The 26,015-nt window shown below is 39.0% G+C and overlaps 1 protein-coding gene across 3 annotated transcripts in view; it reads left to right on the forward strand.

Moving 5' to 3' along the window:
* Positions 1-26,015, forward strand: part of zeb1b (zinc finger E-box binding homeobox 1b) — a 66,627-nt gene that overhangs the window by 25,042 nt on the left and 15,570 nt on the right. For 2 of the 3 annotated variants that reach the window (XM_079800979.1, XM_079800980.1), the window contains exon 2: positions 24,552-24,719. In XM_079800979.1, the coding sequence (XP_079657105.1) occupies positions 24,552-24,719 (168 nt within the window). Of the gene's footprint in view, positions 1-7,385; positions 7,608-24,551; positions 24,720-26,015 lie in introns of those variants that run through there. The other variant, XM_079800981.1, reaches the window with a different exon arrangement.

Genomic DNA, 26,015 nt, shown 5'->3' on the forward strand with positions numbered 1-26,015 from the left:
GTTCCTTGTTGACTACATACACTCACAACTCTGCAAAAACCACAGAAAACTAGAATCTGAAGCTCTGGGCTAATGTACATGAAACATTAGGGAAAAGCAATGGGATTCAGTAAAATCGCTTGTTATTTTCTCAGGTGTTCTTTTTAAAAACAACATGAAATCAATATTGTTTACGTTGTCAAATAAAGGGCGACGCTAACCGTCGTCTGATTGCGCACGGTTCATCAGTGTGCATGTTCTTCAATAAAATCTGTAATATTATGGAATTTACAGTATATTCATAAACTTCAGTTTTCTATTTTATTGTATTTTAAAATGTATTTTTTTTCCTGTGATGGCAAAGATGAATTTTCAGCATTGTCAGTGTCAGATGATCCTTCTGAAACCAGTGTAATACTCCAAAAACATTTCTTAATATCAATGTTGAAACCAATTGTGCTTCGTCATATTTTTGTGGAAACTGATACACTTTTTTCAGGACTTTTAGATTTTTAATTTTTTTTAAATATACTTTTTTGGTAACATAGCAAACTCGGCTTTGGCGTTTCGGCTTCAACATTTGTTTAAAATGTTTAAAAAAGGAAAAGAAAAAGAAAGGCTAATATGCATTTTTTCTATATTATTAATCCATCTGACCAAATGACCCAGTCAAATCACTATTCATAAAATCCATTTATTCCACCTATACTGCATTATTACTTGGTAACGGGACATAATGTATGTTAAGAGCGCTGTGAATGCCGATGGGTATTCTTGTAGAGTGAGTTAAGGGATAATGTAGAGTTGGTCATTATCAAAATACCCAATAGTGTATTCAGAACCCTGATGCAAAGCAGATTCGTTAATATAAGCTGAAATGATTCCATTATGTAAAAAGAAAGAGATCACGGATTAATAGAGACATAAAGCTAGAACAGCTATAGGAAATCGGTGCCCTGGGACAATGGTCAATTATTCAGTTTAGCAGCCATTATACAAAAACATTTGACTGCAATTGACCAATCAAATTCAAGTATTCCAGAGAGCCGTGTAGTAATGAACAAAACAGCGTGCTCAATTGTCAACTAGCGAATGCTCGGTGTGGAGCACATTTCAGTCTCTTTTCATGGTAACAGACTCACAAGGTCCTTGCGTAACCCTGCCGTGGCTCTGCTGCCGTGGGTCGGTCTTGCGATTAGTGCAGCTCAATCCATCTACGTTATGGCTGAAATAGCTCCGCATAAAGTAGTAAGCACAACCTCCTGACCCAAAAATGAGGGGCTTAAGAGACCAGCTGTGTGTGTGTGTGTGTGTGTGTGTGTGTGTGTGTTCGCCCAGGAGAAAGAGAGCGCATGTTTCAAAGGTTAAGCCTTAATGTGTGTGTGTGTGTGTGGGAGAGATTTGTAAGAAAGGAGAAGAACAGGTAAAAGTGTAGCGATAAACCCTATTTATAAATCCCTCTTCCTTTAGCGTCTATCTTTCCTAATCTCTCTCTCCTGTGTCTTTCCTTCCTCTCTGTGCTTCCTCTCACTGTTCCCTCACTCACAAGAGCACCTTCATAGATGTGCGTAGCTGCATTTGTGTACCTGAGTGCGGTTTTATCGCCTTTCTGTCGCCATCTCCGGTTTGTTATCATGCACGATTAATGAGGTCGTGGTACGAAATAACGCAGACTAACTCCTAACACATTCATCCACCCTATCATCACAGGGTGTGTCATCCTGGGAGAGGACACAGGAAATGAGAGAGATGCTGCGCCAATTAAACAAAAGCTTTTCAAACTGTGTGTGTGTTTCCATCTACTCAAAATGTACTCATCTCCTCTTTTTTTTTTCATTCACACTCTCACTCACACTCCCACACACTCAGGGCGGCATCATAGACAATCATCGTGTCTGAGGACATGGCACAGGAAATCAGGGTTGTCTTGGAAACGGGGCCTTATTGATTAAGTGGTCATCATCGCTCAGCACATGTGGCTCAGAGGTGGACAGGGCTTTCCAACTCTCTCTCCTCTTTTGTTCTGCGTTCATGTTTCTTTTCCATTCTCGTCCTCATCCAAATCCCCACCAGGTGTTTGTCACACCCATATGGGTAATTTTGATATTTAATTGGTTTTGTTTTTTATGTTTTTGTGTTTATATGATCTTGTGTTTAGCCAAAGTATTTATTGGATGCGATATTATTGGGAACTGAAATTAATCTTGAAAACATGCTTAAGCTTAAAAACATGTTCATGCCTCAAAAACTAAAATAGAATCACCATTACATTTAAATAGTTTATAAAAGTATGTAAAAAAATAAATAAAAATAAATAAATAAATAAATAAATAAATAAATAAATAAATAAATAAATAAATAAATATATATATATATATATATATATATATATGAAATATATAGATTAAAAACTAAAATAAAAACATTTGAATTTTTTTCTACAGTTTCTATTTTAACTCAATTTCCAATTTAGTTTAGTTTTTCATACTGCATAGCTTTCACTTTATGATTACAAACATAATCATAGATAAATTAAACTTAAAAATTTAACTAAATTGGGCAAAAACTAAGAATTCAAACCTTGATAATGCGAGTCATAATGACCCATATAAAAGTCACACTGTATATGAGGGTCCAATTCTCACTATTAACTAACTATTAACTACTTTTGCCTCAATAAACTCCTAATTAGCCTACTGTTTATCATTAGTTAGTAAGGTAGTTGTTAAGTTTAGGTATTGGGTAGGATTAAGGGATGTGTTATATGGTCATGCAGAATAAGGCATTAATATGTGCTTTATAAGTACTAATAAACAGCCATTATCCTAGTAATATGCATGCTAATAAGCAACTAGTTAAAAGTGAGAATTGGACCCTGATCTAAATTGTAACCCATATGAATATAATATGACAAACAGTGGTTTCTGTTTGTTTATTGTTGCAAAACTAGAGTATAGCATCTCTCTCTCTCTGTCTCTCTCTCTCTCTCTCTCTCTCTCTCTCTCTCTCTCTCTCTCTCTCTCTCTCTCTCTCTCTCTCTCTCTCTCTCTCTCTCTCTCTCTCTCTCTCTCTCTCTCTCTGATGATATGATTCTACAGTTTCTTTTGACATTTATCTCTCTTTTTGCATTTGTCATGTGCTTGTGTTCATTCCCTCTGGTTCGTACTGATCTAGAGTTTGACTGTCATATGTCAGATGTTTTGATCTCTGATGGAGCAGCGAAAGGATTTTGGCATGCTAGCATTGGGATTTACAGTAGGAAATGAGGACAGAACCATGGCTGTTTTTTTGCCGTTGGCTGGCAGTGTGATATTTTGAGTTTAGACAGATTAAGTCAGGGTCCTGATGTCATATATATCCCGAAAGAACTTTTATGGTTTAAATTAATCTAGCTTCAGGCCACCGGTGTTTATGTGTGTGTGTGTGTGTGTGGCTCAGGTTTTGCCTATATTGTGAAAACCAATCAAGCTTAATAATCAAACAAACATGTCGCCTATTAATGAAAATCTGAGGTTTATGTAAAGGTTAGGGGATAGAAAATATCAAGCTCAGTTAAACAATTCTAAAAGTCTAAAACAATACTTAACTATCCCTTTATAGTGACTTAAAGGGATAGTTCACCCAACAATCATAATTCTGTTATCCATTCAGGTGTGTATCATCCTTGAAGTCTGAATGTCATGTGTAGCTTTGACAGTTGCACTGATGTAACCTCACTGAACAGACAGTGTGTGTGTGTGTGTGTGTGTGTGTGTGTGTGTGTGTGTGTGTGTGTGTGTGTGTGTGTGTGTGTGTCTGGTTGTAATAGTGCATCATCTATCTCCTCTTCTAATGTTTCGAAGGACTGAGACACTGTGGAATGTAAACACTCAAGCAAAATAAACTGGTATTATCGAAAGTAGCCGGTGTGCTAGTGAGTAAAGTGATGTTGGACGTTGCCAAGTCGCCGTTAGTCTGTATCTAACTATCAGCTGGGAAATAACAAGTCTCCCATTGGTTGTCTCCTACTTAAGCTCAACTTTGTCTCATCCTTCCTGTCACTCATGTCACCTCAAATCGCAAACTCCCATTAAAAATGAATAACCGTGTGAGTTGCTCTCAAGAGAGTATGTGCCATGTAGAGGGTCACATTTTTGCAGGACTTGCACAGATCAACATGGAAAATCTCAATCCTGAACAACTCAATTATTGCAAAATAATCTGATGGAACTTTTTGAAATACTCGAATTAGCTCAAATTTTTTCTTAAAATGCTTAGTTATCAGATTTAGATTGAGAGTGTGGACCTCTTCCAGAGTAATCTTGCTTAAATTTTAAGCTGCCATTTAGTAGTTAAGTGAGATCTTTTGGGGAGTGAAAGTGCGCCACTCTTTTGAATGGCTGGGGAACATCACGTCATGGAAATCTCAAAAGAAAAAGCGTATCGGGTCGTGGCGAGTTCAACAGGAAGTTGAGGTTTTTCCTGCCAAGGTCAAGACCCAGGAAGTACATTACCTCTGATAAGGGCTGGTGGGAATTCAGTCATTGTGGCAGTGTCACGAGAAGAGAGGATGTGGATAGTATGAACTCTGTGTGTGAGAAGGACGGTGTGAAGGAAAGTTAAGCTAAATAAAGTCAGACATTGGATTCTCTGTTCTCTTCCTCCATATCTGGAGCTCAGAATAATAACATGTGCTCACTGCTTGAAACAACATTTCATGCTAGTCTTAACCTGAGGCAAATTCTTTGCTTAGAAAACAGATAATGTGATTTTACAAGTTAGCATAGCATCCTTCTCTAATAAATGTGTGACACTTAACAGTATTGGCCAAAAGTTATGCTTACATGACTGCATATATTGAACAAAAATATAGTAAACCGGTAATGTTGTGAAATACTTTCTATTTTAATATATTTTAAAATGTGATTTATTCCTGTGATAGCAAAGCTGAATTTTCAGCATCATTACTCTAGTCTTTAGTGTCACATGATCCTTCAGAAGTCATTCTAATATGCTGAAGAAAATTACGTGTTACTATAGATGCTGAAATCTCACTTTTGAGCAATTTAATGCGCCCTTGCTGAATAAAAGTATTATTATTATTTTTTTTTTAAATGTACTGACCCCAAACTTTTGAAGTGTATATGTATAATGTAGTATAATGCAGTTGTTTGGACAACGTCAACTGTTTTTGCATTGGCTTAGTTGAATTTGTTGTGTGCAAACATAAAACCACAGGCACCCTGTGAAAGAGGCATATCAATTATTGTATAATGAAAAATGGCTAGGACATTTCTAGGAAATATGGATAGTTGGTAGGCTGCCACTATGTCTCTATTGTTTTAGTATTATATGTCATTTTAAACCTATTTTATCATCCACTACGTAATTCTGATCGCTTTAAAAAGGTAATAGAACAATTTTCATCAAGCTGCATGATTTTTGAGGTATTAATGAGAAGATTTTTATTATGTTACACGAATAAAGTGTTTACATCTACAAAAAAAAGACAATGATCAAAAATAGCTTATAAAAAAAAATAAAAAATGTCCCCCTCTCCAGTCCAAACAGACATGCACATAAGATTTTTGTTCTGGTTTGTTTACCTGTAAAAAGACCACAGTTTAAGGCATTTACATAATCTTACATGATTTGAACGAACAAATATGAGTAATAATAATAGTGATGCTTAGAATGCTCACATTGCTGAAAGCCTAAGATACTGTATCTTCTTGCACGAGATGCTCAGCCGCTAATATGGTAGCCTGACCTCGCTCTCTCTCCTCTCTCTTTGAAACTGAGACGTTGATGACTTTGGTGTGTTTTTCTTTCCTTGTCTCTCTGTTCTTTTTCTTACTCCTTTCTTTCTCTCTCTTTCAGCTCTCTGTTCCACCCTTTTTTAATTTCTCCTGCTACATCAAAGCACAGGCTGGTGTGTAGGCGGTTAAATATGGGCCCAATGTCAACAAGCTCTCTACTTTTTTCACTTCTCCTTTTCTTTTTCTTCCTCTTCCGAGACCTGGAGGATATGCCCTCCAGCACAAACACTATGTACTCTTCTTTTTTCCCCAGTAAAACATCCCTTTCAGTCTTTTCACTTAGGGGAAACACGCCACTTTCTTGACAACATGTCATTGTGGCAGAAGGACTGAGCCGGGTTCATTAGCACCGGTTGAACTCGCATTCAGACTCGCAGTTACGGAGACAAATCACCGAAACGTCTTATGATACCAACAGCTTAAGATGATGTACAGGCTGTCTGTAAAAACATACCCATTCTGCCTAGATAGGCAGCGCAGCGGGTTTTGAGACAAAGCCATAATTAGAAGTCGGGGGAATTTACGGTACTAACTCATTATAAATCATCTAGTAGCACCAGATATTCCTGCAGGCTCAGAGACGTCACAGTTTTTCTTTATCGTGGATTCTGTGCTGACTTAATAAAGCTGTCTGGAGATATAAGAGGAGGATGAGATCCAGACGCAGGGAGGATTGAGGAGAGGTCTGGAGCACACCTGGTTTACACACATAGCGTTCTAGTGTGTGTTCTGATAACTTCCATTCGTTCAGTTTCCGTTTGATTTCTTTTTCAATAAGGAGAAGACGTTGTTAAAGATAGAAAAAGGAAGGGGGAAGGACCTGTAAAACGGCACAGGAAAAGACGTCAAAGCAACAGTTCTAGTGTGACGTGGCCCTGGCAGTGGAGGCTCATTGGGGAATGGATTCGGCTGACTGAACAAATCACACACATACAAGAACACACACCTGTCGAGTTAATGCTGTCCAGAGCGTTTTTCAGTATGTCTAAACTTCTGTTTTCGTGTTTGGGTACACGTTTGAGTCTGTACTAAATTATGCTTGAACTTTTCACAGAATTTAACTTTTCTAAAACAATTTTGCATTGGTTTTTAACCAGCTGGTGTTTTTTAGTGATTTTGAGTTCGCCTCTCAACGGTCTTAACGGAATAAACATGTCGTTATGATTCACTATGTTCCACAAAAGTGTACTTGTGGTGTTGTTTTTATTAAAATACATGCTATTTTGATATTTCGTTTGTAATTCAATGACATTCATACATTTGAACGTGTGGCATTACACCATGTTTTGAGTTTTTTTGTCTTACCTAGCCATAATAAGCGACAAGCAACAGAACAATTTGTCAGTAGCCCCGCCCACTCGACATGTCGACTCCAACTGTCCATTAAACATCAAATATTTTCTAATTGGCTGTTATTGTCACATCGAGTAGCAGTTTCACATTAAGAGTGGACAGAGAAATGTGTTGCATCTCTCCTGTATAGATATGTTTATGGGAAAATCAGAGGGAAACACTGTGTTAACTGAATGCCTGAATCACTTTGTGTCTAAAAAGAGAATTAGGGGTTAAAAGAGGGTGCCAGGAGGGACAACATTTTCCCCAAGCCTTGTGCAGCAGAGCATTTAAGCCTTGTTGTAAAGCTCTCTCTCTCTCTCTCTCTCTCTCTCTCTCTCTCTCTCTCTCTCTCTCACACACATACACACACACACACACACACATTATGGCTTAGACCACATGCTTATAATACCGGCCTATAGTCCAGAGATCATGTCTTAGAGTAATAATCATTAGACTCACAGACTGTGCCTGATTGTTGCTGCAAACCCACAGGTGAGTGTGTGTGTGTGTGTGTGTGTGTGTGTGTGTGTGTGTGTGTGCGTGTCTGGAGACGGCAATCAAATGATTGTAATCTCTAATCTCTGTTGTTTATCTGACATGCTGTTTGTTTGTCTCAGATTAAGAGGATGTTTAGAGCTCTGGTGTTTTTGGTATTATTATTCCACTCTAATTGTGTGAGAGAGTGAAAGCATTAATGAATGTGATCGTTCGAGAGTGCGATTAGCCTATTTGACCACTGGCTGTTGTGTATGCGGTGTCATTAGTGTGTGGGTGTGTGTGTGGAGGCGTGCGATGAAGATCAGTGTGTTTTCGTAAACTGTGATCTCTCTGCTACACCAATGATGCCGAAGACCCTCATGTAGATCAACAATGTCTGAATGAACAAAGACCATTCTGCATATTTTCATCTCGCTTTTGTGCACATCTGCATGTGTTAATGTGTGTGTATGTGAATGTTTTGTATTTGGTTATTTGGTCTGGCAGGTAAATGTCACGCATGGGAGTGTTGCCTAGCTACAAAAATCAAATGCCATTAGCCCAATGAGAGTGAGAGCGTGCTTCACATTCCTGACAAATAACATGTCCACTCATCTGCATATACGCACACTTCCTGCTTTCTCTTTATTTCAAGCAAACGATGCGTCTCTTTGAACTCTTTATTGATGATGTTCCGAGTGCTTACAGAGAAAGTCATGCTTTGTTACTCTGGTTTTAGACAATGTTTATAGATTTGTGCTACATTCACGTCTCGTTGAAATTACTGTTATTAGGAGATGGCAACATAGCGGTTCACATCTTTAAAGTTATTTCTTTATATTTGGTGGCAGTTTTCACAACACTCAAATGAATTGTTGTTGGTATCTATTAATGCGCCTCTATTAAAATATTGAGGAACTAAGTGTTTATTAACATCACACATTTCATTTTTGCATTCAGTTGCTCTGCTTTTCTATTGATTTCTACGTAAGCATGTGCCTTTGCAGCGTCTCACACACAACGCACCGCTGAAGTTAAAGGTATAGCTAGTTCACCCAAAAATGAAAATTAGCCCATGATTTACACACCCTCAAGTCATCATGGATTTATATGACATTCTTCTTTCAGACGAATACAATCAGAGTTATATTAAAAAATGTCCTGGCTCTTCCAAGGTTTATAATGGCAGTGAATGGGTGTTTCTGTCTCACCGCTCCGGTGAGAGTATGCTAGTTCTCGCGAACAAAGTTTTATTTTGCTCTATCCTCTGAACTTCCGTGTTTGCCCCTGGAATTTACGCTACGCCTGTGTCCTACGTCATACGCCGGAACATGCGTGTATGACAGTTAGCGGAAGTTAGAGATTACAGTTTGTAAAGTTTTAAATATGGATATTTTTCTTACACAAATGCATTGCTTTGCTTTATTAAGGACTTTATTAACCCCCCGGAGCTGTATGGATTACTTTTATGATGGATAGATGCACTTTTATGGACTAATTATTATTAATTTTCATTTTTGGGGGAACTATCCCTTTAAAAGAAGAAAAAAACATGTCTCTAAACTTTTTTCTAGACTCTTTTTTCATGTCTCTAGTTTTTTTTTATACATGATATATGATATCTAGGATTTATAGCAGTTTCTGATGACAGTCACAATGGTCAAGTAAGTTCATGTAAATTTCCACATTTTTAATTAGTTTTACAACTTGGAAATTCCATTAAAATGTATCGCCATTATTACGTAGTGCCTTGAGTTTTCTGCATATAAAGGCATTGATTATCTAATTTAGTTTAGATATTTACCTAGAACAAAGAAGACCCAATATGTAGAGTTATTGTGAGCATTTTCGCTCCACCAAAGAAAATAGTTCAGAAGTCGAAACAAAATTAACAGTTTTGTATTGCTCACAAATCCTGCAAACAGGGAAACGTGCTGTTATTCTACATATCAGCACTTTTGGAACACCGCTCAGCCAATCAGATTAGAGGACCGAAACTAACTGTTGTATAATAGAAAACAAGACAAAAAAGGGTTTACAGATGTTTCTGTTTGTTTTATCTCTAAAGTGTGCCAACAAAACCAAAACTGCCTTTGGGTCTGCTTCAAAGCTTTCAGTCCTCTCCTGTCCTTTCCTCTCTTTTCTTTTGCTTTTCCCCCTTTGCACTTAAGAGGGAATCAGGGACGAACCATCTATCAGTCACTGAACACACACACACACACACACACACACACACACACTTCTCTGCAAAGCATTGCGTCACACCCTCCCATTGTGTTTATTAAAAGCTGCATCAGTGAGTTTCCTGAAGTGTCAAAGGATCCGCAAATTTTAAAGGACAAACGCGCACACAAATGTTCAACTTGTCTTAGAAATGTGCCACACTATCTTTTAAAAGTGTCTTGTGTGCATGTGTTTGTGTGTGTTGGGAACTATCACAGGAAAGGTTGTGTTCGGGGTCACATTGACTAATAGAATTAGGTCAGTGTTGATAGTTCAATACAAATGCTTCTCTCAAATGCTTTTATTATTCTATAGAACAACGTTTAAGCTCTGTGTCGTATTAAAGCAAATAATGAATGTGTTGTGTGTGTGCTCTTGTCTAGGTCAGAGATCCCATTAGTAAAGGTGAGAGGAAATTAGAGATCTGTGTTGTTTTACATTGAGCGATTTGTCAGTGTGCACATTGATTTCTGTCAGTGTACATCTTTCTCTTTCTCTCTGACACACATACGCAGAGAGTCACAGACAAAGAGAAGCTTCAATATGTCAATATATCTGTCCCAGGTGACATCATCTATCTGTCCAGCGGTCGGCCATTTTATCTGTTTTACCGTAAAAGACCCTATTTACTATCTTTGTACACATTCCTGATCTTATTATTCATTATTCATCTGTCAAAGCTATTCCAAAGAGACAAATGTTTGTAATCTTTCAGGCATATTGCTCCGCCCCCAACCACCTGGCTTCATTCTAGTTTATAACGCCCACTTTTCGCAGTCTATAGCTGATGGATACAAGCCAGACCCGCACCACATTTTTTTCTTGTTCAATATCATGTTTCACTTCGAAATACAGTACAGTATGTCGCATTAGTGAAATAAAATGGGTTGAGGATGTTGTTTCATGTTGACTGTAAATAGTGATCTGTGTGTGTATCTGTAGGGAGGCCGTTAACATCTTGTGATCAGTGATCAAAGTAAAAACAGGACAACTGATCCTTGTCACTTCTTGTAATTAGTGACTACACCGACATCCAGTCACTTTTTTCCTCTTCTCCCTGTGAGTCTCAGCACACACACTTACACTCTCTCATGGCTGGTTAGGTTAGATATATCTCGGCTGCCCGTGATTGTGTAAGTGATTGCTGTCCTGCCTGTTTAGTAGTGTGTAATGGAGCAGCACTGGATGGATCAGTGAGCTCCAGGAGACGGGGGGCTCAACCCCACCTCACTGCCCGGGAACAAGACACCCTTCTGGGGCTCGGTCAGACAATAGCAGAGCTCAAAGAATCTTTGAGATTACATTTGGAATGAAGGTATTTTGTTTCTCGTTTTTGATCAATTTAATGCTACCTTGCTGAATAAAAGTATTCATTTCTTAGTCTTCTCAGTAGTGTAAATATAGTGAAGTGCATTTTGTTTTGTGCTTTGGAAGAAAGCAAATTAAGATTAATCTATTAAAGTGGTCATGAACTGTATTGTTTTATTGTTAAAGGGTAACTAAACCCCAGCTCAGAGCTTAACTCCACCCACTGGCAATTTTTGAAAAATGCTGGAAAAGTGGGCAGAGCCCAGCGGAGACAGAGGGGATGAACCCAGGGCGGGGCTGAGCGGAGGGCGTGCACCTGAGACCCGCAGTGGCGGATTGATTGACAGCTGTCTGACTCGCGAGTCGCAAAGATGGAGAATGACTGGAGTGACGCCAGCTTTGCAACTGAGCGGCCATTCTCCTACTTCATCTGAAGTGGAGGAGGGTGAATTGTCTATAGACACAGACCCAGAGCCTTATCAATGCGAGCCGCTGGCTCAAACTGCGTTAACTCCCGATGCCGACGATGCTAGTGAAGTCACTTCCTTCAGAGGCTAGGCGAGCCTCCTCTTTAGCATTCGGAGAACACGTAAATGGAACAGGCTAGCAAGTGCGCGTCAGCCTCATTACGTCAGTGAAAAGGTCCGTTAGCCATCAATAACGTAATTTGTATAACGGTTGTAATTTGTACTGGCATTTAAAAGTTAAACTTTACTTATATTTACCAAGGTTATAACAAATGTTTGGTAACGTAAATACTTACACTTGAAAGCATATTGCCCCGTTAACGATCCGACTCCGCCAACGTCCGATATTTTGTATTTTTTGAACAAGATAGCAAAGCTGCGCGCATAGGATTGTGGGTGATTTGAGAACGCTAAGAGTGCAAAGGCTACTCGTATGCATCCTTTCCTGTATATGGCATATTTTTCGAACGAAGGACTCAGACCTTGGTTGAAATTCCGAGGATCCTCGACATTGGAACAGCCCTTCGACGGACGTCGATGACGAAGCATCCTCTGAATTCTGGCTTCCGAGGATCCTTCCTTGACATTGAGAAACGCCTTTTATTCGCCAGCACGTTACGGTATTGTTGTTCGTTACCGCATCAACCACTTGCGTGTCAGGGTTTGAAAAGCATTCATTCATAATTTTTCTACTTCATGTAACATGACAGTTCATACTGGAGTGAAGCCGTTCTCATCATGTGATTGGGGAAAACATTTCTGAGGGCGTGGTGAGCTCGTGCCAGGGGCGCGGATAGTGAGCCGTTGGAAGTGTCATCCTACGTCACAATGTACCACAACGTCCAATAGGAAAATTCAACTGCAGTAGCCACCGTTCAACCTTAAGAGGGCAGCACTTTGGCGGTTTTACACCATATTTTATAGAATTAAAACACTTTATACTCAAATGTTAAAACATTTACTCGAATCAATGAACAGCATTAATAAAGCCCCAGTATTACAGATCATTAACTAAAAAAAGTTGGTTTAGGGTTTAGTTACCCTTTAATAATGTTTCCTGTGGTGCACTTATAATGTTTTACAGTAGTATGCTTTTTACATCAGAAATTGTCATAATTTAGCATTTTGGCATTTTTCCTACCTTGATTTTAGCCGTCTGATTTGAACACTCTGTTTTAAGGGGCGTGTCTGCTGTGAGACTTCAATGTAAGCGCACACTGCTGTGATTGGCCAACGTCTTTGCATATGAAATAGCTAAGTATTACATGTGGAACTCTTTTGAAAACGTTCACGTTTTTACTATTATAGCTCTTAAGGTTAACTAATCGTGAAGTATTGATAGCATTATATTTAGATTGTGGCATGAAAGGTTGAATTAACGCGGTTACTTACATGTCGCATTACTGTTGAGTCCATATTGTAAAAGTCTGTTTGCAAAGCCTGTGCCGAAATTGTGATTTACCCACAGTGAAATGTACCGAATACAAATATGCTCAACTGAGACATTCATATTGTTGAAAATAAATAACCACATTCATAGCCTTAGGATCCTTTGGAAGGTTATGTTAGTCCAAAATAATTTTAGTCCAGTGATCCACTGATCGCTCTTCTCTCCTCATCATCTCACTACCACACCAGTGGGCGGGGACAAAGTTACAATGAAGAAACAGGCGTTGATTTTCTTCTGCAGATGTAGTCTTTCACCTTTAAATAGGCACATTCCACAATGGGTCGTTATCTGGGCTTGGTTACAATAAAAGCGGTTTTTGGACTAACAACTTATAGGATATTCTTATAATATGATGACCTCTTATATGTCTAAGGCCCAAGGAAAAATGTATTTCTCAGTTCATGACCCCTTTAAAATAGTTTCTTGCCAACAGAAATTCTGTTTGCAGTTGTTTAGGTCATTTCGAATAAATATTGTACTAATTCCACTTCATCAATTTTCTATGTCTCATTATATGAAAACCCATATCGGTCGACTGCTATAGTGTAAATTATTTCTGGGTCTTCTTTAAAGTCACCAGAGAGCGAGTTGCATGTGTCTGTGAAGCAAACAGAGATTGAAATGTGCAGATCTGTGCTTTTTCTGAGTGTGACGTGGGAGAGTTTCTGGGGTTGTTTTGTTGACTCATCCCTCTGCCTCCAGTGGGAGTGTTGTGAATGTGTGTGTACGCCTGTGGCATCTCTTCACCTCTGTAAGTGTCAGGCTGTCTGAATGATCAGCTTTATGAGACCTGACCTTTAAATACAACAGTCTGAGCAGCCCCCTCTCTCTCAGTCTTCTTTCTCTGACCATGTGTGACAGGATCTGCCTCGGGCAAACTCTCCGTCCAGATGAATATGGACTTTGACAGCGATGCGTTGTCTTTTCAAGTCATTAACATTTTTTTTTCTTCTCGCTGTGTATATACTCTCACAGATCAAATGCCTTTGAATTATGTTATTTTGACTATTTTAGGTCGGAAAAAAAGGACTGCTTATCTGTTTCCCCCTCCCCCGTCCCCAGCGCCCCGTTAACAAGAATAGTCATCCTTGCTGCACACTTCACCTGTTCCCACAATCCAACAGCTGAGACTGTAAGTCGGCCTCCTGTCGGTCTGGACCACAGACCAGTTTAATCCGGTTTAAGGTGTTTTCAGCCTAGATGTACTGCATTAAAAAAAGCAACTGTGAGAGAAAAGTACCAGCCAATCAAAATGCTGTATTTGACTGATGTCATCATAGCTGTTATTTTATTTTGTGTTGTAGTGTTGTTATCTTTAACTAAAACTATCGTTATATATTAAACTGAAAAAAATGAAAATGAATATTAGAAATGTTGACGTGGCAATTAACTGAAATAAGTTGAAGTACTAAAATGACAAAATTTTAAAACTGAAATAACTTTTTAGATCAATTAAAATATTTAACACAAAATAATAATAAAATGGCAAAAGCACATAATAAACTAAAATTCAAATGAAAACTGAAAATATAAAAATAAAATAACACTGCACATCATAGTTGGAACAAATCAACTTGGTAAAGAGCATCCAGGACCAGAACTATCACTTTTAATAATATTGTTTTAACATGATTATGTTGTCTTCATAACAAAATATTCTGTCCTCTTTGCCTTTGTCTGACTAAACTGATGTGCTGTTTGGGAAATGCCCTGCATACACACACAGAGACACAGACACTGACAAATATACTCTGAAGCTCTTAAAATGACTAATCGTATCTGAGTCACAATGTGTGTTGGTTTGGATTTGTTTATAAATAAATGTATCTATGTGTGTTGTTCAGTTTAGTTGAGTTAGTCAGTCAGACAGACAGACAGACTGTTCAATGTTTCGTCTAGACACCACTGGCTCATTCGCTCATTCTTTTATCGATCATTTCATAGATTAAAACTTTTGGACAGTGTTTGTGTCCAAGAGAGTGAGCAGACACTATTACATGTCTGGAAAAACCACCAAACAGGGAATCTTGTACACAGAGGAACATTTTATAGCTCAGGGGTTTCTCTTTTATAACTCAGGAGGATTGATAGTGTTCACAGTTATGTTTCCCTGAAATATATACTTAGTTTCAGAGTTTTCCCCCCTAAAATTCTAATGCTTAAGAGAAATTAAAATGATAAATAAGATTTTAATATCATATGATCATATGAAATTGCGACTCAGATCATTTGGTTTTGAAAGAATTGGATGATAAATGTTTATATTGAAATCTATAACATTTGGTTGAAGACGTTGGCAAATCGAAGCACAGTTAGAGGAAGACATGAAAGACGGGAGTCTTTTTTTCTCAGGAGATAAATACGTTTTCATTAGATCTCTATTTAATCTCACTGCTATATAGGAGAAACAGTTAAGACACTTAAAGGCACAATATATCATTTTCACTGCTAGAGGTTGCTTATTCAAAATGAAGGCATAGCTTGATGATTCATGAGAGTTGTTGTCTTCACCTCTACAGCAGGTGGAAAATAATCCGATGGGACTCAGGCATGGATGAGCTAATATATTAAAGATGTATTAATGTTACTGTAGTATGAAGCAGGGTGGGGCTGAAAGCCGTTGGAGCGGAACGAGGCCGCTGAAGTGATTGCTAATGAGAGACAAGCAAAAAAACACGACTCGAGAGCAGTGGAGCTTTTATTATGCCGCAATCGAGCGCTTACGCTTCTTCCGGTCATGCATATGTAAGGTAATGCAGCACTGTTTTATAATATTAGATAATGCATTATACTCTGTGCATTCGCTTGGCAGCTGCTATGAGACACTTGTTGCACACTGCAGTAAGCTAGATTGATATTAGGCATGGTACTCGTGGTAAATCAAGAAAACAAGATTTAAACAATAAGACTAACTGTGTTGAGCTATAGAACAATGATTCGTTTTCTGTCGATGAATGTATCCAAACAGTTGCTCACCTTTCTAATAAAACACATAATATATTAACACATCTTTGGTGTTTCCATGGTTTCTACAAACTAAAACCAGAAACCGAGGGTAACGCAGGTATGATGTCATTGATAGGCGACGCACGGACACGGTCCATGTCCTGGTTAAAATGGCTTATTTCTCTGGATTTAAACATTCTTGGAAACATTTGGGATAATGTAAGGACACAAGTCAACAAAATATATAACATTGTTCTAGTGGTTTTTGGATATTTGAGTCAAAAAATCGTACATATTGCGCCTTTTAAATCCATTTCACAGAATTGTTCACACTTTCCCCCCCAAAATAAATGCAGAAAAAGCCTGTGGACTGATGACTGGAAATATATGTATTTAACGTATATATTTAATCTGTTGCATTTGAGTGGGAGAGAGAGAAATCCCCATTTCCTGTTGACACAGGTGTATGGTCATGTCTGTATGTTCTCATACAACAGTTTGGTGCTTTCTTGTGTTCATTTTGGTAGGGTTACCTTGACGATGGGGCTTTCCCACCCTAAACAAAGTGTGTTATGTTAGCGTCTAAATCCAGTGTGCTGACCATGGGCGGCACTGAACCTCTGTCTGATCCGCTTATGAAGACAAGTGTGAGGATAGAGGGAGGCAGATCTGATGGAGGGATGAGTGGGAGGAGAGAGAGAGAGAAGGTAGTGAAACTGTACGAAGGAAGGTTCAGGTTAGTGAACCATATCTGCAGGTACAAGACTGACTGACTACCCAGCAGGCACGACAGATGTTTCCTCTTTATATCTACAGACCGGTGAAGCACAAACACACACGAACAGACACAAAGTCTGGCACTGCACAGACACAGAGCAGACTCTGATAATACACGAGTGCCACAACATACCGCCCATGCTTTCACTGACAGGTAATGCACTGCTATGAAACTTACACTTACCGGTATAACTTTCTCTCGGACACTTAGTTTAGAGTTTAAATTAGTCCCAAGCCAATCACCACGTGTATGAGAGAGCATTATGCCTGTGAATGGAGTCGATCTTACCGCAAACGTAAACATGCTAAAGTAAGAGCTGACGAACTGAAGCTGTGCGGTCTGTTATCATAGTGCAGGTATGACCGCGCTCTCTGACCTTATTTAGAAGAACCCAGTTGCGCTGAGTAAGATTAGCTCAAAATACACTCACATACTCTCATGTGAAGGCCAGACACACCTCATGAATTCTCAAAGTCGCCCTTGCTCAAACACACACACACTAACACACATGTATTCCTCGCTATGCATTCCTTCTCTTAGCACATCAATGTTAACACTTTTATCACTCATATGAACCTGCAGTCAAGCTAAGTGTACATTAGCAATGTGTTTGTGCTTGACATGTACTCTTCCTCAACGGATAGAGACAGCCTGTTGCGACTAATTAGCTTCTTAGCATTGGCTGGATAATGATGCACTTGTGAAGTGACGCTCTTAGCAGGACAAGTGGCGCCACCGCCATCCATGACATGTGTGTACTGACTCCCAGAGGGCAGGAAGTGGGAGGGAAAGAATGGGAAAGCAAGGAGAATTAGATGTAGGAGTGTGAATATTATTGCAATTTGCGGCTGTAGCCTATAAGTACAGCCAGGGCGCTCTTGCAGCAAACAGGTTTGAATATAAACTTATATATACTTACCTTGATCATTCGTTTTTGGTTTTTGATAACTTTTACTGTCTTGAAGTCCTAACTCTTCAAGCTCTTCCCACTTAAGAGCACATATACATAAGATAGACATAAATAGTATTGTAACTTAGTGTAATGTAGGGTAAAATAAAATCATTATCAAATATACATTTTTATATTTAACAGTGCAATTGCAATTTACAACAGGTATATATTTCAATAAAATTAGTTAAAACTAAAAATTATAATTAATTATAATTAACCAACATCAAACCATGAACATGTAAATGTACCGTTAAATTATTGAAATATTAACGTAAAATCTCAGAGGGTATTTATTTTAATATAAAGTTTGACTGACAAAAAAGTATTTTAGCCTATAACTTCACTTTCCACTTTTTTGTTTTTAATTTTAGAAATTTCAGAAAACAAACCATTTTCAGTATTTTTCCATACTAAATTAAGTAGTGGATCCTTAACACTACTGGTTTTATTTGATTTATTTATAGCCCGAATATTAGTGTTTTTTTTATCAGGCTGTGACATGAAAATAATTATCGGCTTATTGATCTCAGCCATCATTTTAATATCGGTGCATCCCTATTTTCCCCATCTCTCTTCCTCTCTGACATCAGGAACGGAGATGCACATCACATGAATGCTAAATGCTTTACAAACTGTGCCATGCTGTGTTCCATCTGCCTCTGTTGCCTCTTTGACATCTTCTAGGGAACAGGTTGCCCCCTACAGCCCAGAGCAGAGTGTGCAGCCCAAAGCCCAGCCTCTGAAAACTGAGAACAGAAACATAATGATACAGGCCGCATGTGGAATCCAATTCTTTCTCAGGAGTGGGTTTGCACACTCCCCAGACGCACAGAGATGTGTGCGGTGACAGGATTCTGTTTGATGTAATGGCTCTGTCTTGTTGTGGTTAGAGTGTGTGCGAGAGAAAAGAATGCTGGGTGGGGATGTGGTTTGAAGCCTGTGACACATTGTGTGTGTGTGTTTGCCAGTGAAAAAAAAGTTTGTTTGTAATAAAGTATTACCAGTCAGTCAGAGCATGTATGGTCCAGAAGGGTTTACAGCACTTTTATAGTTCTGCATTGTTATTTTTCAGTTTTCAAACACCTCTAGCTAACGATAAGTGTGTTTGTGTGTATTGAAGCTTTGGTTTATATATAGCTCAGTTGTAGCGCAGGGTGTGTCTTCATTCCTCCAACGCTGCTTCTGTATGGATACATACTGCACACTATCACAAATCCAGCTATGCGTTGTACAGTTATTAGAGCTGCTATGTTACAAATTTTACTGTTATTGACAGGAACATCCATCCGGTTCCATTCACTCCGCAGGTTTGATTTTGCATCATCCTCTTTACTGGTACTCATATTACAAAATGGCTTGAACAGGGCTAACTAGATTTTGCCAAGGTGTTGCTATGCTGTTGCTTTTCTAGTTAGGGAGTCACAGTGAAGTTTCTAACGTGTTTCTAGGTGGTTTCTATGGGGTTGCTAAGGGGTTGCAATGCATTTACTAGTGTGTTTTGGTGGGTGCTATGACATTGCTATGCAGTTGAGTTGATAGAGTCTTCTCGGTGGGTGCTCAGGCATTGCTAGGGTGTTCTTGGTGGGTTCCGAGTGCAACATGTTCCTGAATCAGCATCTTTGTTGATCCTGGAACAATATTTCAATCAACCAATCAGATTTGAGGGACAAGTTTACAGTTTATTATGTGGGTGGCTCACAAGGTTATGTTTATTATTAGGCTCACAACCAGGGTTAGGTGCTTCTACATCAGTGTTATTCATTTCCCTCTGGTTTTAGGGATTATTTATGGGTAGGATTAGGTCTAGGGGTAGGTATAGGTATAGGATTAGGACTACATTTTCAGACAGGAATGTTGTTCCAGGATCAACAAAATTATGTTGATCCAGGGACATGTCTTACTTGGCAAAACCACTGTGACTGTTCTTGTGGGTGCTAAGGCGTTATGTTATGAAGGTGTTATGGGTGGTTATCAAGGTGGTTCCTAAGGCATTGCTATGCAGTTGCTAGGGTGTTCAGGCATTGCATGTTCTCTGTGGTAGCTAAGGCATTCCTTTGAGGTTGCTAGAGTGTTCTTGGTTGGGTGCTAGCAGTTTGCTTATTGGCCCAAATCAGACCTTGGTCCACCCATACATGTATGGGATCTAATTTATCATCCGCCAGACAAAATTGTCTGTCAAATCTCTTAGAAAAAAGTAACAGCACACCTATCATTAAAATGCATTATTTGAGGAATCATTCAAGTCCAGATTACAAATGGTGAGAGACTAGTTGCGCACCAAAGTTTAATATGTAGAGTTTTGTTTAAATCGCTAAAGCTAGAGTGAGCAACAGTAAAATGCACTACTAATTAGTCTTTGCAGCTGAAAAGCAACAGTGCAGTATGTTCCTGTTGTAATGAAGATATAAAAAAAAAGCCGACACAGCGATCTGTCGTTATGGTCCAGCCACTCAGGGAGAGTGTTATGATTGGACATTCCACGCATAGCTTCTCTCACCAGGGTTGGAGGAGCGAACTAGAAGCACTCTCACTCCTGGACGAACAAACGAGTGAAAAAACCCAACTATCCATTCTTACTGTAGCCTCCTTCTAAAACAAACAGCCATTCTCTCGCCGCAAAGATAGCTTTGGAAAGAAAACACTTTCATAAGCCCTAAAGACAGCTGTGTTTGCAATGGAAACCCAATTATAGGCCATTAAGGTTTTTTTTTGTAGAGATCATCCACCTTGTGTTGTCATATGTTGGTTCGGGCAGACTTACAGGTATACAACCAGTTACTTTCCATACAAAAGTGAAAAAGACCAGCAAATGCAAAGCTCAGGACTCTGGGAGGTAAATGTGGCTGTCGCCGAGAAGAGGAAAGCATGCTGTAATTTACTGCTCTTGTGCCCCCCTCAAGATCCCTTCATTGGTGATAAATCCCATGAACAGAATCCTGAGCGAGGTATCAGTGTGCCCCAGTGATTATTTTCTTACACCACAGGCCACAATGATTAATATGTTCTGCAGAGAGTGTTCCAGAAGAGAGACACTCCTGAAAGATTTAACACACTGTTTGTTCTCTTAGCACATTTGATTCTTACTGACTACTTCTATGTATCTTCTCAGAATAGCAAACTATGCAAAGGTCAGATAATTTATATTCTCAAGACATTCATGTTTTCAACACATTAGTAGGGATGCACAATATATCAGTACCATAGATCGGTATCGGTCGTTATAGTATATATAGCATTACAAAATGTGGGGTTGGTAAGATTATCTTAAAATTAATCTACATTATAATGTTTAGATGCCCGAAATTCAGATGTAGCATTTATAATGAATTAGTTATTGTAGGATTGAATATTAATATCGATGCATATTTTTTGTTCATTTTGAACCAGTAACATGTACTACTCGTCTAAATCACGTCATGCTTGTGCTTGAATAACCTCTACATAGAGATTGAGAGGGCAAGTAGCAGATGAGAACGTTCTTAGTGGCGAAGACTCATGGGAAACCTGCAGCTCACCTTCCTAAATGACAAATCAATAACTCTTGTCTGCCTCAGAGTCTCATGTGTCATTTATCTGAGCTGGAGTTTAGATGGAAGAAAGTTCAATTCATTTAAAGTCTCCATATTTGATGTACTGTACTGCTAACAAGCATTTGAGCTCTACCCAGGTGATTTGAATTGTGTGTGTGTATATTCATTTAGGGAACTCTTTAATAGGCATTTATCGTGTGCCTTGACAGATGTGACTGCAGTGCCCTTGGGGGCATTAAGTGGTCTCGAACGTGTTTGCTTCAGAGAATCACCTGGAGTTCTGGGAATGCAGGTATAGAGTAGCAGATTGGAGTCCAGTTTTTGCCCAGTCAACATATCACCTCACTTGGTTGATTGTAAAATCCATAGATGAGGCTTAGCTGGAAAACTGATTGACCAGTAGGAATGCAGACTCATTAGGCTAATGGTTTCATAGGCTGACTTGACATATTCATAGTGCTGCGCATGCCGACAACACATGCAAAGACCATTGAAGGTTTTGGTGGCATGTCAATGTTTGTATTTGGACAAGTGGATGTGATATTTTGAGAGATGATGTAGGACGTACATTTAGCAAGCATTTATTTAACTGAGTTATTGGCCTGGTGGTTCGAGCTCATGCTAAAAATACAATAAGCTGTAGTTCAATATCCCTTTCCGTCATCATTTCCTGTTCTTTCTCTATAACAGGGTTTTGAAAAATATGTCGGTCGTCTAATGTCGATCGCCTTGTGAGGAACCTTCTTCCTACAGTAAAAAGGCAGTTGTATATTTGAATGTGCAGTGCTCACCAAGTTTATTGATCAAAAATACATTTAAAACAGTAATATTGTGAAATTTACTCTCATCTTCGGTGCCGATGTTCTGTTTTCTATGTTAATATCTTTTAAAATATTATTTAAGTGATGGCAAAGCTGAATTTTTCGGACACTGGCCTCTAACCTCTCTATTTTAAGGTACAGATGTTGAATGTTTTATGCTGTCTTTTATGTGTTTTTTATTTAGTACAGTTTGTTCTTCCCGTGCCTTCACACAGTTTTAGTTTACAGCTCCAGCATAATGTGAGCCATTCCTTTCTTGGTAAAGCGTTTGTTTAGTCACTTTTCCTGTGTGTACCTCCTGAAGGCTGTAATGAAATCTCTCATGTGGAACGGCGGAACAAGGCTCGTGGCTGTTTGTCATGGATCATTCACAGTGAGCTCACACACTCTCTGCTGTCCCTTTACTTCTGTCTTCTGCTGACTAGCCACACCGTTTGCTTCCCTTGGCTGAACAGCCTGATGGGATTGGTAGCATCTCCTTCACAGTACACCGAATTGACTGTTGTGGTGATCCGTGCATCACTCGGATAGGTGTGACAGAACTTGTGGCTAGTGAGCGATGGGTCTATCTTTATGATTGCGTGAATTTTTTTTTTCTTTTGATTTTGCTATAGACAGCATTTTTTAACCGCGGTGCATGTTGAGACTCTACTGTCAGACACGCCACAGGTCTTTGCTGTGATCCATGACCTTAAAACCAAAGATGGAGTGTGAGATAGAGAGAAAGAAAGAGGTTAAGAGGTTTGTACATGCCCAGAACAGGTGGAGAATGAAAGTACAGGCCAGAGAAATAAAAGAAGATTGAGAGTGTGAGAGGAAGAGCGAGCGAGAGAGAGTTGGTTAAAGAGTGCAACAAAAAGCACAAAATCAGCTGAATGTAAATGTGCCAGATAAGCCCAGCAGAAGAGATATAGTGTGTGTGTGTGTGTGTGTGTGTGTGTGTGTGTGTGTGTGTGTGTGTGTGTGTGTGTGTGTGTGTGTGTGTGTGTGTGTGTGTGTGTGTGTGTGTGTGTGTGTGTGCGTACGCGTGTGTGAATCTATGGCCAGCCCCTCTGCTGACTTTGCTCCTCTCAAAGGAAAATTGATTTGGCCGGAGAGAGGTACTTAGATGAGTGGAACAGAAGAATGACGGAGAGCAAGAATAGTGAGAGAAATGGAGAGAGGAGGATGGAGAGGAAAGGCTCTTCTGCACACCTATTTCTTTCCCTGCAAAAAGTACACACCTGCTATGTATGCTCAACAATGTTATATCCATGATAATCACTGCCAGTCTTTTGTGTCATGTACATTTAATGTATATCTGTATTGGAAAAAAATGCATCCCCCCCGCCTTTTTTTTTTTTTACCAATCAAAGAGATTCTTGCATAATTTACTTACCCTCATGTCTCCCTAAAGACTTTCTTTCTTCTGTGTAATATAAAATAAGATATTTTGAAGAATGCTTCAACTGTTAAGGACCCATTGACCGTAAAAAAAAAAAAAAAAAATTCAAAATATCTTCTTTTGTCCCTCAAAAGAAAGTCTGACATGCGGGTTAGTCAATGATGATAGTAATTTCAATCACAATCACAGTTATACAGATTCCTCAGGTGGCCACAAACTCTTCATCCAAGACATGTAGATGTGCTGGATGTTTGTCTTTCTTTTAGATGAATTTTTAAATCTGAGCGTTCAATCTCCGCTTGATTTATGCATTCTCCATTAGAGGCCTTGTCCTGCCAGCACTTCCCTTTAACGAATGAGAACTTGTTGGGCGAGCTTACCACTCCGTCATCCGCTGTTTTAATAGAATGTCAAATCACACTTAGCCTAGCATGCAAACACATACATTACTAATTAAGGTCGTCTGGCCTGTTACAGAAAATCAATGGTGTTTTCGCTCGATCTCTCTCTTTCTTTTTTCTGTGCTGCTGAAATGGAGGTCAACCAGACTTCTTTTCTCAAAAAATTAAAGAGGCAATTTAACGTTACAAAAGGCCTTTTTGTCCAATTGCACACCTATAAAAATACATTTTTCTTGTGTTGTATGGTAAATGATCTCACGATTACAGCTCCTTGATCATCATTTCATGCTTGAGATGATATGATTACAGCGTCTGACCATGTCCACACTGAACCATTTGCCCACAAATGGTTTTAACACAAGCCATTCTGATTTATTGATTCGATCTCGAGCGAATCTTTGTCTTGTTTCATTGGCTCACTGAAAGACACAGGAACTGCTCCACTACTATTTGGTATTTAATTGAATTATTCCCTTAAGTACACTTCATCTCTCTACATCTCTTCTGCTTCAACAATTGGTTTCATCTGAGCTGCTGTGTCTCTCTTTAATCTTGTCTGGCTCTATTTTGTAGTCATTTTCACCAGCAGGGTCTTTCCAAATCTTGAGGGCTTCATCAACCCTTCTGTGGTTTGCAAGCATTTGCAGGCTCCATGTGTTAACATTCTCTTTAAGTGTTGTGTTTTCTCTGTCTCTGCAGTGAGTAACTACAGTCATGTGCTGGAGGGCCAGTCAGACTCAGACGATGAAGATAAGCTTCACATTGTGGAGGAGGAAGGGAGTCTCCTGGACGGGGCTGACTGTGACAGCGTTGCCCCTGACGATGACCCTAACGGGACCGCCGACCCGGACGGCAGATGGGATGATGGTAAGCCTGCCTCGTTGTGACATATCGTTATCAAGAACGCTCTGTATTTTGATTCTCATTTTGGGCTCACCTGATCCTGATCAGCCAAGTTTCTCAAGGAGTGTTTACATAGGACTTGTTCAAAAACAGCTACATGAAACAGAACGTAGGTGTTTCAAGATGCATATTTTAAAAGTTGGACTATTTTGAAAATTGTTTTGAAGTGCAACGCTTGTGGCAAGATGCTCAAAACAGTGCTCGACGTGACGAAACCACCAAAGACGTCTGTCTGAATGCTGTAGCTGCCGTCATTTTTTGTGAAGGTTTGCGATGTAAAAGCCAAAACACACATACTGTCATCACACTAATTAAACCATATATAAATAAGATACATTATAAGCTAAATCATAAGAAGGCTGAATTCACCCTATTGCACTCCTATTACTTATGAATGGGAGAAACTGCACTGCGAAATATAGTGGAATAAGTCCGCCTTCTAAATAAAAGAGCCAATTGTTAATTGGTAAAGTCATTACATTTCCCATGTAAACCTGAGACTCGCGCTTAGGACTGTGCATGCGCATTATCTGGTAACTTTTAAAACACTATTTCTTTAACATAAGAATCAACATTTATGGGACAATTCATGTAAGATTTTGTTATGTTATTGTTATTTAAACGCGAGTTCGGCAAACGTTTTTGAGATTTCATGATTCCCCTCAAGTAGGTAGGTAAATTTCCTATTATCACATTAAGAAGAAATGTGAATTCATTATTCACAAAGTGTGAGATAAACTAGTACTTTACAAGTCGACTAGTGAGTTGTTTAGCAAATAGTTAACCGTCATCAGCATCATCACACTTCCAGGGTTTATGGTTTATTAAAGAAACATGAACTCTAATCTCTCTTAAGGTGCTGTCACATTTACCGTTATTCAGCAAATTTTCTGAGGCAAGATCCAGTCATTTCAGTAGGAAAACATGCATCTGGAAAATCCAGGCATGAGAGGGCAAACGATTTTCCAACACAGTTTTGCCAATGGATTTAAGTTGCTACATTGACCAACCTCGGTTTGAAAGTGACTTCTGTTTGAGCTGTGCCTCATATATTGCCTCACTATTATTGGGAATAAACCATGGGAATTCATTAGTCAGAAATTGTAGGAATTGTAAACTAGTTGACTTTTCAAATTGACTATTCAGCTGACAAAAGCTCATCATTAATGTTATTACACTTCCGGGTTTTATGTTATTTTGAGGGAGCGTGAACTGTAATCTCTTAAGAGACAAAATTCAACACCATTCCTTTGCTGCCTT

Source organism: Gobio gobio, assembly GCF_949357685.1.
Source record: "Gobio gobio genome assembly, chromosome: 20".
NCBI classification, from domain to species: domain Eukaryota; kingdom Metazoa; phylum Chordata; class Actinopteri; order Cypriniformes; family Gobionidae; genus Gobio; species Gobio gobio.